At 37.1% G+C, this 17,248-nt stretch overlaps 1 protein-coding gene across 3 annotated transcripts in view; it reads right to left on the reverse strand.

Annotated features, from left to right (window-relative positions):
• Window positions 1-17,248, reverse strand: part of MRC1 (mannose receptor C-type 1) — a 109,329-nt gene that overhangs the window by 66,161 nt on the left and 25,920 nt on the right. For all 3 annotated transcript variants that reach the window (XM_035021531.1, XM_035021532.1, XM_035021533.1), the window contains 3 exons: window positions 13,054-13,167; window positions 9,945-10,091; window positions 6,366-6,551 (listed from right to left, as the gene is read on the reverse strand). In XM_035021531.1, coding sequence (XP_034877422.1) covers window positions 6,366-6,551; window positions 9,945-10,091; window positions 13,054-13,167 — 447 coding nt within the window. The remainder of the gene's footprint in view (window positions 1-6,365; window positions 6,552-9,944; window positions 10,092-13,053; window positions 13,168-17,248) is intronic.

The following is a 17,248-nucleotide window of genomic DNA, read 5'->3' on the forward strand; positions in this document are numbered from 1 at the left end:
GACGTATCAAAAAGAAAACAGAAAGGACCCAAATAAATAAAATCATGAATGAAAGAGGAGAGATCACAACCAACACCAAAGAAATACAAACAATTATAAGAACATATTATGAGCACCTCTATGCCAGCAAATTAGATAATCTGGAAGAAATGGATGCTTTCTTAGAGATGTATCAACTACCAAAACTGAACCAGGAAGAAATAGAAAACCTGAACAGACCTATAACCACTAAGGAAATTGAAGCAGTCATCAAAAATCTCCCAAAAAACAAGAGCCGAGGGCCAGATGGCTTCCCAGGGGAGTTCTAACAAACATTTAAAGAAGAATTAATACCTATTCTTCTGAAACTGTTCCAAAAAATAGAAATGGAAGGAAAACTTCCAAACTCGTTTTATGAAGCCACCATTACCTTGATCCCCAAACCAGACAAAGACCCCATCAAAAAGGAGAATTACAGACCAATATCCTTGATGAACATGGATGCAAAAATTCTCACCAAAATACTAGCGAATAGGATCCAACAGTACATTAAAGGATTATTCACCACAACCAAGTGGGATTTATCCCTGGGCTGCAAGGTTGGTTCAACATCCACAAATCAATCAGTGTGATACAATACATTAACAAAAGAAAGAACAAGAATCGTATGATCCTCTCAATAGGTGCAGAAAAAGCATTTGACATAGTACAGCATCCTTTTCTGATCAAAACTCTTCAGAGTACAGAGATAGAGGGTACATACCTCAATATCATAAAAGCCATCTATGAAAAACCCACAGCAAATATCATTCTCAATGGGGAAAAACTGAGAGCTTTCTCCCTAAGGTCAGGAACATGGCAGGGATGTCCACTATCACCACTGCTATTCAACATAGTACTAGAAGTCCTAGCCACAGCAATCAGACAACAAAAAGAAATAAAAGGCATCCAAATCCGCAAAGAAGAAGTCAAACTCTCACTGTTTGCAGATGCTATGATACTTTATGTGGAAAACCCAAAAGACTCCATCTCAAAACTGCTAGAACTCATACAGGAATTCAGTAGACTGGCAGGCTATAAAATCAATGCATAGAAATCAGTGGCATTCCTATACACCAACAACAAGACAGAACAAAGAGAAATTAAGGAGTCAATCCCATTTAAAATGGCACCCAAAACCATAAGATACCTAGGAATAAATCTAACCAAAGAGGCAAAGGATCTGTACTCAGAAAACTAGAAAATACTCATGAAAGAAAGGGAAAAACATTCCATGCTCATGGAAGAACAAATATTGTGAAGATTTCAATGCTACCTAGAGCAATCTACACATTCAATGCAATCCCCATCAAAATACCATCCACTTTTTTCAGAGAAATGGAGCAAATAATCCTAAAATTGGTATGGAACCAGAAAAGAACCCGAATAGCCAGACGAATGTTGAAAAAGAAAAGCAAAGCTCGTGGCATCACAATCTCGCACTTCAAACTCTATTACAAAGCTGTCATCAAGACATATGGTACTGGCACAAAAACAGACACATAGATCAATGGAACAGAATAGAGAGCCCAGAAATGGACCCCCAACTCTATGGTCAACTAATCTTCAACAAAGGAGGAAAGAATGTCCAATGGAAAAAAGACAGTCTCTTCAACAAATGGTGTTGGGTAAATGGGACAGCCACATGCAGAAGAATGAAACTGGACCATTTCCTTACACAACACACCAAAATAGACTCAAAATAGTTGAAAGACCTAAATGTGAGACAGGAGTCCATCAAAATCCTAAATGTGAGACAGAAGTCCATCAAAATCCTACAGGAAGCAACCTCTTCAACCTCAGCCACAGCAACTTCTTCCTAGAAACATGGCCAAAGGCAAGGGAAGCAAGGATACAAAAATGAACTATTGGGACTTCATCCAGATAAGAAGCTTTTGCATAGCAAAAGAAACAGTCAACAAAACCAAAAGACAGCTGACAGAATGGGAGAAGATATTTGCAAATGACATATCAGATAAAGGGCTAGTATCCAAAATCTATGAAGGACTTCTCAGACTCAACACCCAAAGAACAAGTAATCCAATCAAGAAATGGACAGAAGACATGAACAGACATTTTTCCAAAGAAGGCATCCAAATGGCCAACAGACCCATGAAAAAGTGCTCAACATCTCTCGGCATCAGGGAAATCCAAATCAAAACTTCAATGAGATACCACCTCACACCAGTCAGAATGGCTAAAATTAACAAGCCAGGAAACGACAGATGTTGGCGGGGATGCGGAGAAAGGGGAACCCTCCTACACTGTTGGTGGGAATGCAAGCTGGTGCAGCCGCTCTGGAAAACAGTATGGAGCTTCCTCTGAAAGTTGAAAATAGAGCTACCCTACAACCCAGCAATTGCACTACTGGGTATTTACCCCAAAGATACAAATGTAGTGATCCGAAGGGGCACCTGCACCCCGATGTTTATAGCAGCAATGTCCACAATAGCCAAACTACGGAAAGAGCCAAGATGTCCATTGACAGATGAATGGATAAAGAAGAGGTGGTATACATATATAATGGAATATTATGCAGCCATCAAAAGGAATGAAATCTTGCCATTTGCAATGACATGGATGGAACTGGAGGGTATTATGTTGAGCAAAATAAGTCAATCAGAGAAAGACATGTATCATATGACCTCACTGATATGAGGAATTCTTAATCTCAGGAAACAAACTGAGGGTTGGTGGAATGGTGGGGGGTGGGAGGGATGGGGTGGCTGGGTGATAGATATTGGGGAGGGTATGTGCTTTGGTGAGTGCTGTGAATTGTGTAAGACTGTTGAATCACAGACCTGTACCTCTGAAACAAATAATACATTATATGTTAAAAAAGAAGAAGAAGAAGATAGCAGGAAGGGAAGAATGAAAGGGGGGAAATCGGAGGGGGAGACGAACCATGAGAGACTATGGACTTTGAGAAACAAACTGAGGGTTCTAGAGGGGAGGGGGGTGGGGGGATAGGGGGCCTGGTGATGGGTATTAAAGAGGGCACATACTGCATGGAATACAGGGTGTTATGCACAAACAATGAATCATGGAACACTACATCAAAAACTAATGATGTAATGTATGGTGATTAAGATAACATAATAATAAAATAAAATAAATAAAGCCTTAAATATAAGTCTGGACACCATAAAACTCTTAGAAGAAAACTTAAGCATTAAGCTCCTTGACATTGGTCTTGGCAGTATTTTTTTGGATCTGACTCAAAAGGCAATGGCAACAAAAGCAAAAAAAAGCAAATGGGACTACATGAAATGAAAAAGCTTCTGCATAGAAAAGGAAAACATCAACCAAATAAAAAGGCATCCTACTGAATGGAAGATGATATTTGCAAACCATATATTCATTAAGGGTTTTTATCTAAACTATATAAAGAATTCATATAGGTCAGTAACAAAACAAAACAAAAAAATCTGATTTAAAAATAGGCAGAGGAAATGAATAGACATTTTCCCAGAGAGTACATCCATACATACATACATATGGAAAGATGCTCAAAACCACCAATCATCAGGGAAATGTAAATCAAAACCATAATGAGATATCACCTAACACCTGTCAGAATGACTATTATCAAAAGGACAAGAAATAACAAGTGTTGGCAGCAACGTGGAGAAAAGGGAACATTTGTGCACTGTTAGTAGGAGTATAAATTGGTGTAGCCACTATGGAAAACAGTATGGAAGTTCCTCAACAAATTAAAAATAGGACTACCATATGATACAGCAATTCCACTTCTGGGTATTTATCCAAAGAAAACAAACATTAACTCAAAAAGACATATGCCGCCCCCCGCCCCAGGGTTCACTGCAGCATTAGCTACAATAGCCAAGATATAGAAACTCTAGGTGTCTATCTATAGATGAATAAATAAAGAAGATACGACATATACATATTCCATTGCACACACACACATACAGGCACATACTGGAATACTAAAAAGCCATAAAAAAGAATAAAATCTTTCCATTTGCAACGACATGGATGGACCTTGAGGGCATTATGTTACATGAAATAAATCAGAGAGAAACAAATACCACTTGATCTCACTTATATGTGAAATCTAAAAAGCAAAACAAACGAACAAACAAAACAAAACTCATAGATACAGAGAATAGATTTGTGGTTTCCAGACGTAAAGGAGAGAGGGGGTGTTGGGGAGAGATGGGTGAGGGGATCAAGAGGTACAAACTTCAGTGGCACCTGGCTAGCTCAGTTAAGTATCAGGTCACAATCTCTGGGTCCTGGGCGTCAGGCTCCCCACTCAGCAGGGAGTCTGTTTGTCCCTCTGCCCCTTCCCCCACTTTTTGTGTGTGTCTCTCTCTCTCTCAAAAAAAATAAATAAAATCTTAGAAAAAAAAAGAGGTACAAACTTCCAGTGATAAAATTAAAAAGTCATGGAGATGTAATGTGCAGCGTGGTGACCATAGTCAATATTGGTAAGTAGGTTTACTGTGGTGATCATTTCCCAATTGTGGAATCATTATGTTATATACCTGAAACTAACAAAATGTACGTCAATTATACTTCAATAAAAAATAAATAAATAAAGGCCACCTTTGTCAGCCAACTTCCCTGTATAATAACTATAGCAATAAACATATAAGCTTCTCCTATTTCTATATCACGTTATATAAAGCAGAGAAAAATTTGCATTTCAGGTGGACGGCATCTTAACTAATCTGTTTGCCAGTGATTCCTTTGCAAACTTTTTTACCTGCTATAAGTATCATGACTTGTATGCCATGATATTATTCAGACATACCAGTCCTGCTTATGTTATTATCATCCAGTCTGAATTCTCCAGAATGGGTAAATAGAGAATATCAAGAAATTGTTTACAGGCTGCCGCAGGCTATTATCAGAGCGTATTAAACAGAGTGAAGTGCACAGAGGAGAACGGATTCCATTTGGCACAGGTCTTTGGGGGTCTTTGCATTTGCCCTCTGAGACTACTCTGCTAATTCCCGTCTGTTTGTCAACTGGTTTTTTTTCTCCCTTTCCCTCCCTGCCTCCCCCCCGCCCCCACTCCTATCAGTTTTCAGGCAGTAAGGGTCAGGAAGCAGTCCCCACCATTGCCACCATCCATTTCCTCTTGTTTTGCTGGCTGGAAATGAACAGCTGCAGCTAGTCAGCAGGCTCGGTGGGGAGACGCAGAAAATGATCATCATTTAACCAGCAGGTACCCCTGAGTACCAGTTAGCGTTCTGTGCCTCCTCGCCTGCCTCCTCTTCGGGAGGAGTGTTCCCAGCCAATTTTCCCTGGTTTTGTTTTTGGGTTTTTTTTTTTTTTTCTTTTGGATAGAATCAATTTTTGAAAACTTTACAGTATTTTGTTTAGTACATTTTCTATATAATCTTTAAATTACATACCTAAAATTGAGGCATACATTTCTTTTTTTATTTTTTTAAAGATTTTATTTATTTGTCAGAGAGAGAGAGAGCACACAAGCAGGGGGAGCTGCAGGCAGAGAGAGAGGGAGAAGCAGGCTCCCCGCTGAGCAAGGAGCCTGATGCGGGGCTCGATCCCAGGACCCTCGGATCATGACCTGAGCCGAAGGCAGACGCTTAACCGACTGAGCCACCCAGGCACCACATGAGGCATACATTTCTTCAAAAGTTTGAGGCCAACATTTAGCCACCCCAATAAAATATTCTGTTTCTTTCACTGCTCAACACTAGCAGTGCTGGCTAGGTTAATAAAGAAAATAAAATCCAGAATATGAGATGGTTCATTTAGAGATGTTTCTGGTGAGAGAAAATATGGGCATTAAAAAAGAAAATACGTACGCATCAATACTGCCAATAAATGAAATATTATTGGCAAATTTAAGGTAAAATGTTGTGAATACAGATTATATAGAGAAAAATATTTTTAAAACTGTCAAGTGATTCCATATTAAAAGAAAAATAAGTCAAATTATCTCTTTGATAAAAAATTCTTTAAATTTCAGAGTGCCTGGATGGGTCAGTCAGTTCAGTGTTCGACTCTTGATTTCAGCTCACATCATGATCTCAGGGTCCTAGGATCAAACCCCGCTTTGGGCTCCGTGCTTAGCCCAGAATCTGTTTGGGATTCTCCCTCTCCCTCTGCCCCTCCCCCTGCTCGTGCTCTCTCTCTCTCTCTCTAAAATAAATAAATAAAATCTTTTAAAAATTTCTTTAAATTTCTAAACAATTTTTACTTTTATGCATGATTAATATTTATTACATGTATTAAATGATCTCATTAATTTTAAATTTTTAATTAAAATTAACATTATGATTAAATTTTCCAGAGATGGGTGGAGAGTGAGGGAGAGGCAAGCACATTACTGCTGTCAGGTTTCTCACCATATCCCAGTTGGGAGATGATAAAATCAAATTCCTCGATGCTGTGGATACTGGCTAGATCACCACCTTCCTTCCGACACGCAGTCAAGGCATCTCTTTGGATTTTCTTCTCCTCTCTGTGAATCTTGTAGCAGTGACCTGCATATGGCCACCACTGACTTGGACAGTTAGTAGGCACATCGCTTTCTAGAGAAAAAAGAGTTTGGAAAACATTTAAAAGGGAAGACTTTTTAAAATTAAAACAAAATTTTCTATCATTCAGTATACAAAACGATAGTTATAAGCATTTAAAGGTAGTATTTATTTTTCCTTTCTGGCATATATATTCACAAAACATAAACGAGGTGGGGACACAAGGGCCACCAAGGAGCTACAGAAACCGGAATAGCATGAGCTGGCCACCTCTGGCTTGCTTCTGCAAGATGGCGTATGATACTGTGGTGACTGCAGGGATTTAGAGCCAGAAGTCTTCTGAATTTGCCACAAGTTCCGTGGTCTTGGGCAAGTCACATCACAGGAACCAAAGTACCCATACATGTAAAAACATTTCAATAATATTGATAAATAATACTAATAGGAAGCTACCCATCCTCACTGTGTCCTTCTGAACTAGAAAACATTTGCAATAATGTTACTCTAAATTACAAACACCACACAATTATTATTTAAGTCAGTGAGTAATAGCGGCCAACATCCTAACTATGGCTACTAAGAGTTATGGTCCAATTTCATAAATCTTGATTTCATATTGCAAAAATGAACTGTAATAGTAATGAGCTGGGGAAAGGGAAGGGAAAGATGTTTGAAGGCAGAAACTCCCGTTATTCACCCTTGTTGTGCTAGAACTGGCATGGGGCCCGGCACGTGGCAGGTGTAATGAATGTCGGTCGAGAAAATACATTTGATATGCAGCAGCTTATCATTACCATTTACAGATACTCTTTCAAACTGCAATTTAGCAATGTACCTTGCTTAAAGAGGGACCATATTACCAAATGAATGTTAATTTATACATTTGTTTGGTAGTGAATGTTCTCAAATGTGCTGCTTAGCAAATGCTCAATACAGTAAATGTTTGTTATTCATTTAATGAATCCCTTAAAGCCATTTTTCCTTACAGACCAGGACTGCCTGCCACATCTTTGAGTCTAAGATTCTGTTTACAGTAGTCATGTAAGTAAACAGTCACCCATGATGACCAAACGCTGCATTATTGTCACAGAAAAAATACGCATGCTTAAAAAATTCTAGCCCTTCAATACAATTTAGATATTTTATTACTGCCATGTTAGGGGGAAAAAAAAAAAAAGTTAGTATAGCTCTGGAGCCCTCTGGTGGGATATTTTGATTTTGCTACCCAGGACACTGAAAATAATGTCAGCAAATGCTGAGACCCTCAAAAACTGGACAGGTAACTTTTAAAAATATCTTAAAACATGAAGACAACCAAAGAAAAGGAGGTCCGTGGGGTAGCCAGGAAAGATTGCTTGCTCTAACATATTATCATTTCAACATGTAATCAATAAAAAAGAAATGACGAGATATTTTACTTGTTTGCTTGGGCAGTCTTGAAACTGCCGTATGTAATTTATACTCACAGCACATCTCAGGTCAAACTAGCCCCACTTCATGCTCTCAATAGCCACTTGTGGTTACGTGGCTACTGAAATGGACGGTGAGGTTCTAGAAACCTAGGAATTTTGATGAGTGAGGTAGCGTTGCAGGGACCACCAGGGTAAAAGGTAGAACTCTTGCGTGCTGCATAATTTTAACTCTCATTGGCTTTTCCAAGCTCCGGTTTATTTGAGTTTATAGATAAGACAGAATGATTCATCCAGGAAATACAGAGAAATTCAAAACCCCATGTCAAGTGAAGGTTAGGAAGTGAAACGAGGTGGGGCATAGTAGAGAAATTATGCTAATTTACTGAATGTATGAACAAATTTTCACAGGAAAAACAGGTATTAATATTTCCCTTTATAGATGAGGAATCCAAAACTGGGGGTTAAGTAACAGGGCCAAGTTCCAGAATTCTGCTTCCTGTACCAGGGAAGCTATTAAAACAAACAAACAAACAAACAAACAAACAAACAAACAAAACCATTCTCCTCTTCCCCTAAGTGGCAATTCCAAATCTTCTGAAGGAGAATTCTATGAGCTTTCCCAAGGAGAAAGAATTATACTATTTCTCTACGGGAGGAATAGAGGAGATGAAGTACAAAATGATTGAGGTCTCCTAGACACATGCTTACAGTCATAATGGTGCCTTTGTAAATATCATCGAACCCAAGAACCAGGACCCTCGTCTGTACACATTGGAGATCTTGACTGTATCTGTCTCTATTAAAACTGCAAACACATCTACTCTTTGGTCTGGCAACACCACTCCTAGGAATGATCACATGCATGAAATGACGTGTATAAAGTTATTCATGGTAGGATAATAATAAAAAATTGGAAGTAAATTGAATGTCCATTAATAGGTGACTGGTCAAAAAGTATAAATGGTCTCTCTCTATAATGGCTATCATGTGGCCATAAAAATAAACCAAGAGGCTATTTATGTACCGTATGGAAAGATGTCCAAATTTTTTATCTGAAAAAAGTGAAGAAGATACATGTTGTATGCTGCCATTTGTATAAAACAGACAGAAATGATCATAAACATATTTGTTTATATATTTATAGAATAACCAGATAAGGATAAACACCCAGAAATAGTTATTTATCAGGGAGGAGAACTGGGTTTAGAGGTTAAGAAGTAGAAGGAAAATATTATTATTTTCTATCATTTTGTACCTTTTGAATTTCCAACCATGTCAATCATATTTTAAAGTCAATTTTACTGACTTTAAAAGTCAGGGAGAAAAGTCAAGAATGCTACACTGTTAGATTTCTCAAGCAGAATACATACCTACATACATACATCCCTTTAGAGTATTAAAACAGCTGATAGAGAAAAAAGTGTAGGTTGTTTTTTGTCAATTTGAAAAAAGGGGTGCATTCTTATGTTAGTAACTTATTTCTTTTATAAAATTATGAGAGAGACCATAATTGAATTCTTTGCCCAGAGTCTAGCCTATATATAAAATTCAGTTCGTACTTTTTGGATGTTTTACCCCATTTCTGTGAAGACTTCCATTGAGGATGCTAAACTTATGGCACCAGAGCCCAGATGTATCCTTAAATGGCAAGAATATAATAAAAACATCCTTTGCAGGTATTTATTTCCTAGCTTGGATTCCAGTTTCATCACATGTGCAAGTTTTATATATCCTGTGAATATCCTCTTCCTCATCGAGAATGCATGAATAATAATGCCTTGCTCATGGGGCTGCTATGAGGATAGAATTCTTATTTATGTTCTTCCAAAGGCTTTGAACATGTCTGAACACTACGGCACACTCAGGAAATGTTAGTGACCATTACTAATAGCCAACAAAAAGAAATTCCGTAGGAATATCATTAAGTTTACTCCATAAATTATCAACAAAACCTGTCATTTCACACAGTTATGCTAGACTGCAATTTTCTTTCAATATAATATCTTCTACACTTCAGATCAAATAGATCGCTTACCGGAGGGAATCACAAAAGAATTCAAAGTTGTGTTGCCCTTCTTACAAATATAGCCTAGTTTCTGAACACATTCCAGATTTTCCCATTTAGCATTTTTCCCAGGATTTAGTGACACACAGCTTTTTCCAGGTTCTGTTGATGGACTTCCTTTGGGGAAAAGGAAAAATCAAAGTGGGATTATTACAGGTATTACAAGCAGATAGTCCCCACAACCTCACGGCTTCATCCTTGGGATTTAATGAATCCCATTCTGTCTCTGGCTTCACATTCACCAATAAATCTTTACTGACTGCAGAGCAAAAGATGCGTTGGGCATCTATTTCTTTTCTTGTCTTTGGATCATTCCGATGTCTAAAATGTTGATTATACAAGTTTACTTCTTTGAAATAACTTTTTTCACAATATCAACAATAAAGCTAGGCCTTATAATCTTGAAAAATCTTCACATTGGGTTTTGTTATGTATAACAAAATGCACAACACATGATGTTCCAAACCAGCCATATTAAGCACTGCAAATACCTACCAAAAAGCTAAGTAAGGCTAACCGTGTGGAGCAAACTAGAGAATTTCTGAACATGGGAAAACTTTCTCCAACTAAAGAGAGGAGACGGAAGAGGAAGACAGCAAAGAGGAGAAAGACAAGGAAGGGGAGCTTCAGAAGCAACATGACATGGGAAATGCTGATAAAGTCCACCCCAAAGTCAGACTTCCTCAAGATTTTCAACCCAGCCTACTGAAGATTTTTAAGTACTAACCCTTCATCCCATATCTTGCTGAAAATTGATAAAAGAACCAGATAAAGTCAACTTTGGGAATGCAATGGATACATGGAAAACTAGCTCCATCTCTCACCTGAAGACAGGGTGATAAGCCACATTTTGTTAACAACTCTGTTTTGTGATCTCTGACATGTATATAACCTGGCCCTGGACCTCACTTTGCCTTCCTGCTAGATGGGAATCATATCACCTGCTCCATAAAGCTTTTGTCAACATTTTTTTAAAGTTGTGGAAGAGTACACAACGAAAAACATTGTTAGTGATAAGGACTTTAATATATCAATTAGTTGTCTTTAAATAGCTACCAAAGTTATTTGAATTCACACTTCTACAGCATTTGTGTAAAACATCCTCACTTCAAATGTGAATGTATTTTAATAGATACATTACTTGGTAAGTACTCAGTTGAATGCTTAATCAAATGTTTCATGCAATAACAGCTTCTAATATTCCACAAGATTTCTGATTTTCATTTGAAGAAACTCTCATATTATTTCAGAAGTGATTTAACCTTGCACCTCTTACTTCTCAGCAATTTGGTTTAATAAGGGAGGGCATTTCTTTTCCTTTCTCATCAATATTCCAATTTCATTCCTCACATTCACTGAAGTTAACCCCCCAGTTTTCTCACTGAACTCTTGGAATGCAAGTGATTAAATATTACAATAATTACTCCAAAATTGCATAATAAATAAAGTGACTTGCCAAACGTGCAATAATTCAGCAGCAAAGAATAAACTTTAGTTCCTTTAAAAAATGATCATTATTATCTAATGATCTGATGGAGTCCAACTGGCATTCTCCAATTTAATCTGACTGAGTGAGTAAGCAGACAAATCAAATCCTCACTCATGAGAAGGACATCTTATATTCCCTTGTAGTAATGTTTAATTTCCATTTGGCAGAGGAAACCAGAGCTGATTCTAGTGACAGCCCTGTAACTATGCATTGAAGGAATGCAGTGGAAGTGGAATTTCATAGTAAAAGCACATCAATTTAAGCTAAAATATATCCTCTAAAGTTTCCCTCTTGTGTTTTAGCATCTATTCTGAATATTCTTGCTTGCTTTCTTCCTTCCTTTCTTTCTTTATCCTTTCTCTCTCTTTCTTATTTTCAAAGCTTTCATTTCTTTAAATACCATAAATTAGTAACATAGAAAAGAGTTTAATTTCCTAAGCCAAATGCAAAAACCATTCAGTGGCTTTTAAGAAGGAAGTCAGACCATATGAAGAAACACTACATCAGTATTTGCTCATAGCAGAACTGGTAAATGAAAATGTGACCCATCCTTTTCCACACCCATGCAGACATTAGTAATCAATAATTATTGTACTCTTTGTTAATAAACCAACATTAGTATGGGGTGGGTTGGAAATGGGGGTGGGGAGTTCTGAATCACACTCTATAGAGCGCCTCAAGCACTTCTAATCGTTGGCATTTGTGAATAAGGTAAAAGTTTTTTGTCATCATTGGTCTTTTTGTTTTCTCTGAATAACTGCTGTATATGTGAAACACATTTATTATTTAGCCTCCTTTATGTTCTGTTACCTGTATGCTATGACAATGTAGACATAATTAGTTCAGAGCATTTTCTGTCCTCCAAAAAATTAGAAAGATGTTGAAGGCTTAATCATCCCCAACTGTATTTTTTTTAAATTAAACCACAAATTGCCAACAAAAGTGCTAATGAATTATGATGCTAGCATGGAATATTATCATTTGTATTTGAAATACTATTTTAATCCAACTATATTAGATTAACAACAGGAGAAAATGATGTTAAGGTCATTATAACAATGATAGAAATATCGCAAATATCTCAGGGCTCAAGATAATGAGAAACTGTCCAGCCCCAAATAATTCATATTCACTTAAATTCATAGTTTGTGTATGTGTAAATATAAATAAATATATATAAAATCTTTGAATATACTATATAGCATTATACAGTATATATATCTTGTAAGTATACATATTATGTATAAGCACTTTCAACTGGAACATTGTAAAATTCAAAAAATTGATTTTGAATATAATAGCTAGCAAATCAAGGGTACTCAGAGAATATGTACTTTAACAGAGTCCTATATTGATTTGTGTGATAATCCTGCCGGACAAATCCCCAACCTGGGAAGCAGGTATAACCTTACGGTTTTAGTATATGCAAATCCAGATGGCAGATTTCAAAGCAACATGAGAAATGGACTATATTTGGTAAAGTCTCCCAATTCTTTTCTTTGAGCTCCCCATGCGAGATGATGAAGATCTTTATGGTATCCAGACAAATTAAAACTAGATGTATTTAGCCACAGACAAGCTGGACCCTACCTGGTAACCAGTTCAAATATCTGAATGGACTGCCACCACTCCATTGCCATCCACTGTTGAAACTCAGGCTGTTAAGACCAATCCAGAGTCCTGAGGTCAAGGAACTGGTTAATCCTATGGAACAAAAGCAAAAACAAACAAAAAAAACGAAACTGACATTTGGAAAAGACAATAGAATCGCATTCAGAATTAAGTGGTTGGATCAAAATGTATAAGAGGGAAGTAATAAAAAAAACCATGCCTAACACTTCTTGGATTCTCTGGAGGTAAGTACAACTATACCTCCATTGGCAGATAAAGAAACAGCGGTGAGAGTCTAAGTAAGATTCTTAGTAAGATCTAGTAAGATTCTTGCTAAGCTTCTAGCCCAGATATGACCAGGCTTCAACCCCATCATCTTGGAATATTCCTACTGGATGGTATCAGTGTGTTTTAATTTGGATAAGACTCTATCATCAAATAATATTTTTACTTACTTTTAGAGTACAAAAATATTTTTTAAGATTTTATTTATTTGAGAGTGCACAAGTGAGCAGGGGGACGGGCAGAGAGAGAGGGACAAGCAGACTCCATGCTAAGCACAGAGCCTGATGCCTGGCTCCATCGCGTGACCCTGAGACCATGACCTGAGCGGAAATCAAGAGTCAGACGCTTAACCAACTGAACCACCCAGGCACCCCTAGAGTACAAATAAGATTTATTATGGGGGCGCCTGGGTGGCTCAGATGGTTAAGCATCTGCCTTCAGCTCAGGTCATGATCCCAGCGTCCTGGGTTCGAGCCCCACATCGGGCTCCTGACTCAGCGGGGAGCCTGCTTCTCCCTCTCCCTCTGCCTCTCTCCCTGCTCATGCTCTCTCTCTCTCTCTCTCTGTATCTCTGTGTCTCAAATGAATAAATAATATCTTTAAAAAAAAAGATTTATTATAAAAAAAATTCAAAGTTTTCTATCACAAAAAAGTTTAATAAACATTTCAATCTATCATTCTCACAAATTCTTACCTAACCTTACATTCCAGAACTTAGTCTAACAATTGTATTTCATGACATTTTTTAAAAATCAATTTTTCTTTTCATTAATATTTTGCTTAAAGTCAAAGCAAAATTCTTTGGCTAACATGAACAACACTCTGTTTAGGCACTTCATAAATCATAATTAGTGTTTCAAACTCTCTGCGGTTAGGCGTGGGGGTTGGTGGAGGTTCATGTAGAATAAAAAAACATGAGAGACCATGGACTCTGAGAAACAAACTGAGGGTTCTAGAGGGGAGGGGGGTGGGGGGATGGGTTAGCCCGGTGATGGGTATTAAAGAGGGCACGTTCTGCATGGAGCACTGGGTGTTATACGCAAACAATGAATCATGGAACACTACATCAAAAACTAATGACGTAATGTATGCTGATTAACATAATTAAATAATTAAATAAATAAACAAATAAATAAATAAACAAGCCACAGGGACCTCAATCTTCTGATGTCAAACACTTTCGTTTGTTGCTACCTATACTTTTAAAAAACCACAGATTGTCTGTTCTTTCTACATTGTTTTTAGTTGATTAAAAAGAGGATCACAGGGGAAGGAAGGGAAAACTGAATGGGAAGAAATCAGAAAGGGAGACAAACCATGAGAGACCCTGCACTCCAGGAACAAAATTGAGGGTTACAGAAGGGAGGGGGTGGGGGGGACGGGGTAACTGGGTGATGGGTATTAAGGAGGGCACGTGTGGTGATGAGCACTGGGCGTTATCTGCAGCTAATGAATCATTGAACACTACATCAAAAACTATATGCTGGCTAATTGAACATAATTTAAAAAAAGAGTTCATAAAAAATAAAACCTTTGTCTTCAATAAAATACTAAATTTAAGTTGGTATTCTTGTCAATGCGAGAATTGCCACTTACTCTATTAGGAGCACTGTATGTATTCATTTAATCCTCACAAACTATGAAAGGTGTCTCGTGACATCAAAGCCCAAACTCTATAGTTCTCATGTAACCAACTGAGCTATCTCAAAGTCACTAATATTTTCCCCAATTTTTCATTAGCTCACGGATACACATATTCATGTCACCAATTCAAATGAATGGAGGTCCCAGTGACTCAGTGCCAAATAATCAGATCTCACATTTATCGCACCCACCTGCATTAAAGTGCAGATGATGGTCTTAGAGATCATGTGGCCTGAATGTTGCACTCCGTTTATTCAGCATCTGGCAGAGAGGCACTTGCAAAGGTGGTCCAAATATCCACTTGAGGATATTGATTAGGTTGATATTGATTAAGTAGGTTGATACTTAATAATACTGGAATTACTCACTGAAAAGTAAACCCTATTGTGTGATTTCTTTAAATAAAGTAATAAAATAATAATGGGATGAAATTAAATACTGGAATGTAAAAATCAGTGAAAATTAATTCCGATTCACTCATTTTTATAAATGTTCTAGAAAAAATGTTTGAGTTAGCACAGTTCTTACAGACAGGTACTTTCTGTACCTTGGGAGGTATCTAGTCCAATCTCTTCATTTTACAGAGGAAGAAACTAAAGACAGAGAGATTAAGAAACATGGGGAGAGGCAGAGGATCAGCAGATCAGGATTGAAACCCAGGGTTCAATGTGGTTTCTCCAGTGGATTCAATCCCTGTTTAAATTAATTTTGCCTGTGAGTTATTACCATAGTACCCTTTCTAGATAACTTTAAATGTTAGAGCACCTTTATATAAACAACAATGAACGAGACAGTTCTTTCTTTCTTTTTTCCTTTGCCAATAGATTTTTTTTATTATGTTATGTTAATCCCCATACATTACATCATTAGTTTTTGATGTAGTGTTCCATGATTCATTGTTTGCGTATAACACCCAGTGCCCCATTCAGTACATGCCCTCTTTAATACCCATCACCAGGCTAACCCATCCCCCTCCCCTCTAGAACCCTCAGTTTGTTTCTCAGAGTCCATAGTCTCTCATGGTTCGTCTCCCCCTTCAATTTCCCCCCCCTTCATTTTTCCCTTTCTACTATCTTCTTCTTCTTCTTTTTTTTTTTTTTAACATATAATGTATTATTTGTTTCAGAGGTACAGGTCTGTGATTCAACAGTCTTACACAATTCACAGTGCTCACCATAGCACATACCCGCCCCAATGAGACAGCTATTTCTGATACATGGCATTCCTCTCCAAACAATAGCCAGAACTCACTCCTAACACATGTGAAGACTCAGCTTTTTGTTCTCCGAAGTTGAAATCTTACCAAAAAACAGAACTGCTTATTGTAAACTCTACCAAGGAGATGAAATTATCAAAAGGGTAAGTCTTTGTATTTCTTTAGTCTTAAATTTCTGGGATGAGCATCACCAAGTATGACTGAATTCATTTGAAAAAATAATAATGTGATAAAAAATCATTCATATGAAATTAATTTTATAATTATCTTATCAATGGCTACCTTTTAGTTTATTATTTTTTACATATAGTTATTAAAAGTATGTGAGTACTGTATTATTACTTCAGTCACTTTAGGATAAATTAAAGAAATCAACTAAAAAGTTCTGTCCTATCTCATTTATGTAATAGGTAATTTATAATGTGTCAAGAGGAAACACTTGTCTACTAGTCTGTGCCTTAGAAATGTCATTCTGGGATCAGTGTCATACTGACACTACATTTTACATTAGTAATTACTCTGTTAAATACTATTGAACACCGAATGATTTTTTTTCATAGATAATTTAAAGTTGGAGTCCCCTGAATAATAATCTCTATACTTACAGAGGGGTATACTAGAGAAAATGATGCTGAAAGTAGCATTTCACAAATGCTAAATATAGCTATTCCCCCAATTCAAATACTCTTGTATTTTAAAAAATTTATTGGTTAAGAAAATAAGCATTTGTAAGTTTTCAGAACTATAAGCAATTCACTGACTATAGGAGGAATTAAAGTCGATTTTGTCAGAGATTGCTTAAATGACTGTGTTTGGCATAGCAAAGCAAAGATGATAGCTTCCTAAAGGACTTATCTATCCCCTGACATCCCGAGTCTGCCGTAGGTACTTCTAGGCTTGTTTTGAAGAACTGAATTAATAAATACTTCTTAAACCAGGGCCTAACACATAATCTGTGCCCAATAAATATAAGTTGTTATTAGTATTATTATTAGTAGTAGTACTCTATGTTGAATCAGAGTTGGCAAA

Source organism: Mirounga leonina, unplaced genomic scaffold (assembly GCF_011800145.1).
Source record: "Mirounga leonina isolate KUSES-001 unplaced genomic scaffold, KU_Mleo_1.0 Mir_175, whole genome shotgun sequence".
Lineage (NCBI taxonomy): Eukaryota > Metazoa > Chordata > Mammalia > Carnivora > Phocidae > Mirounga > Mirounga leonina.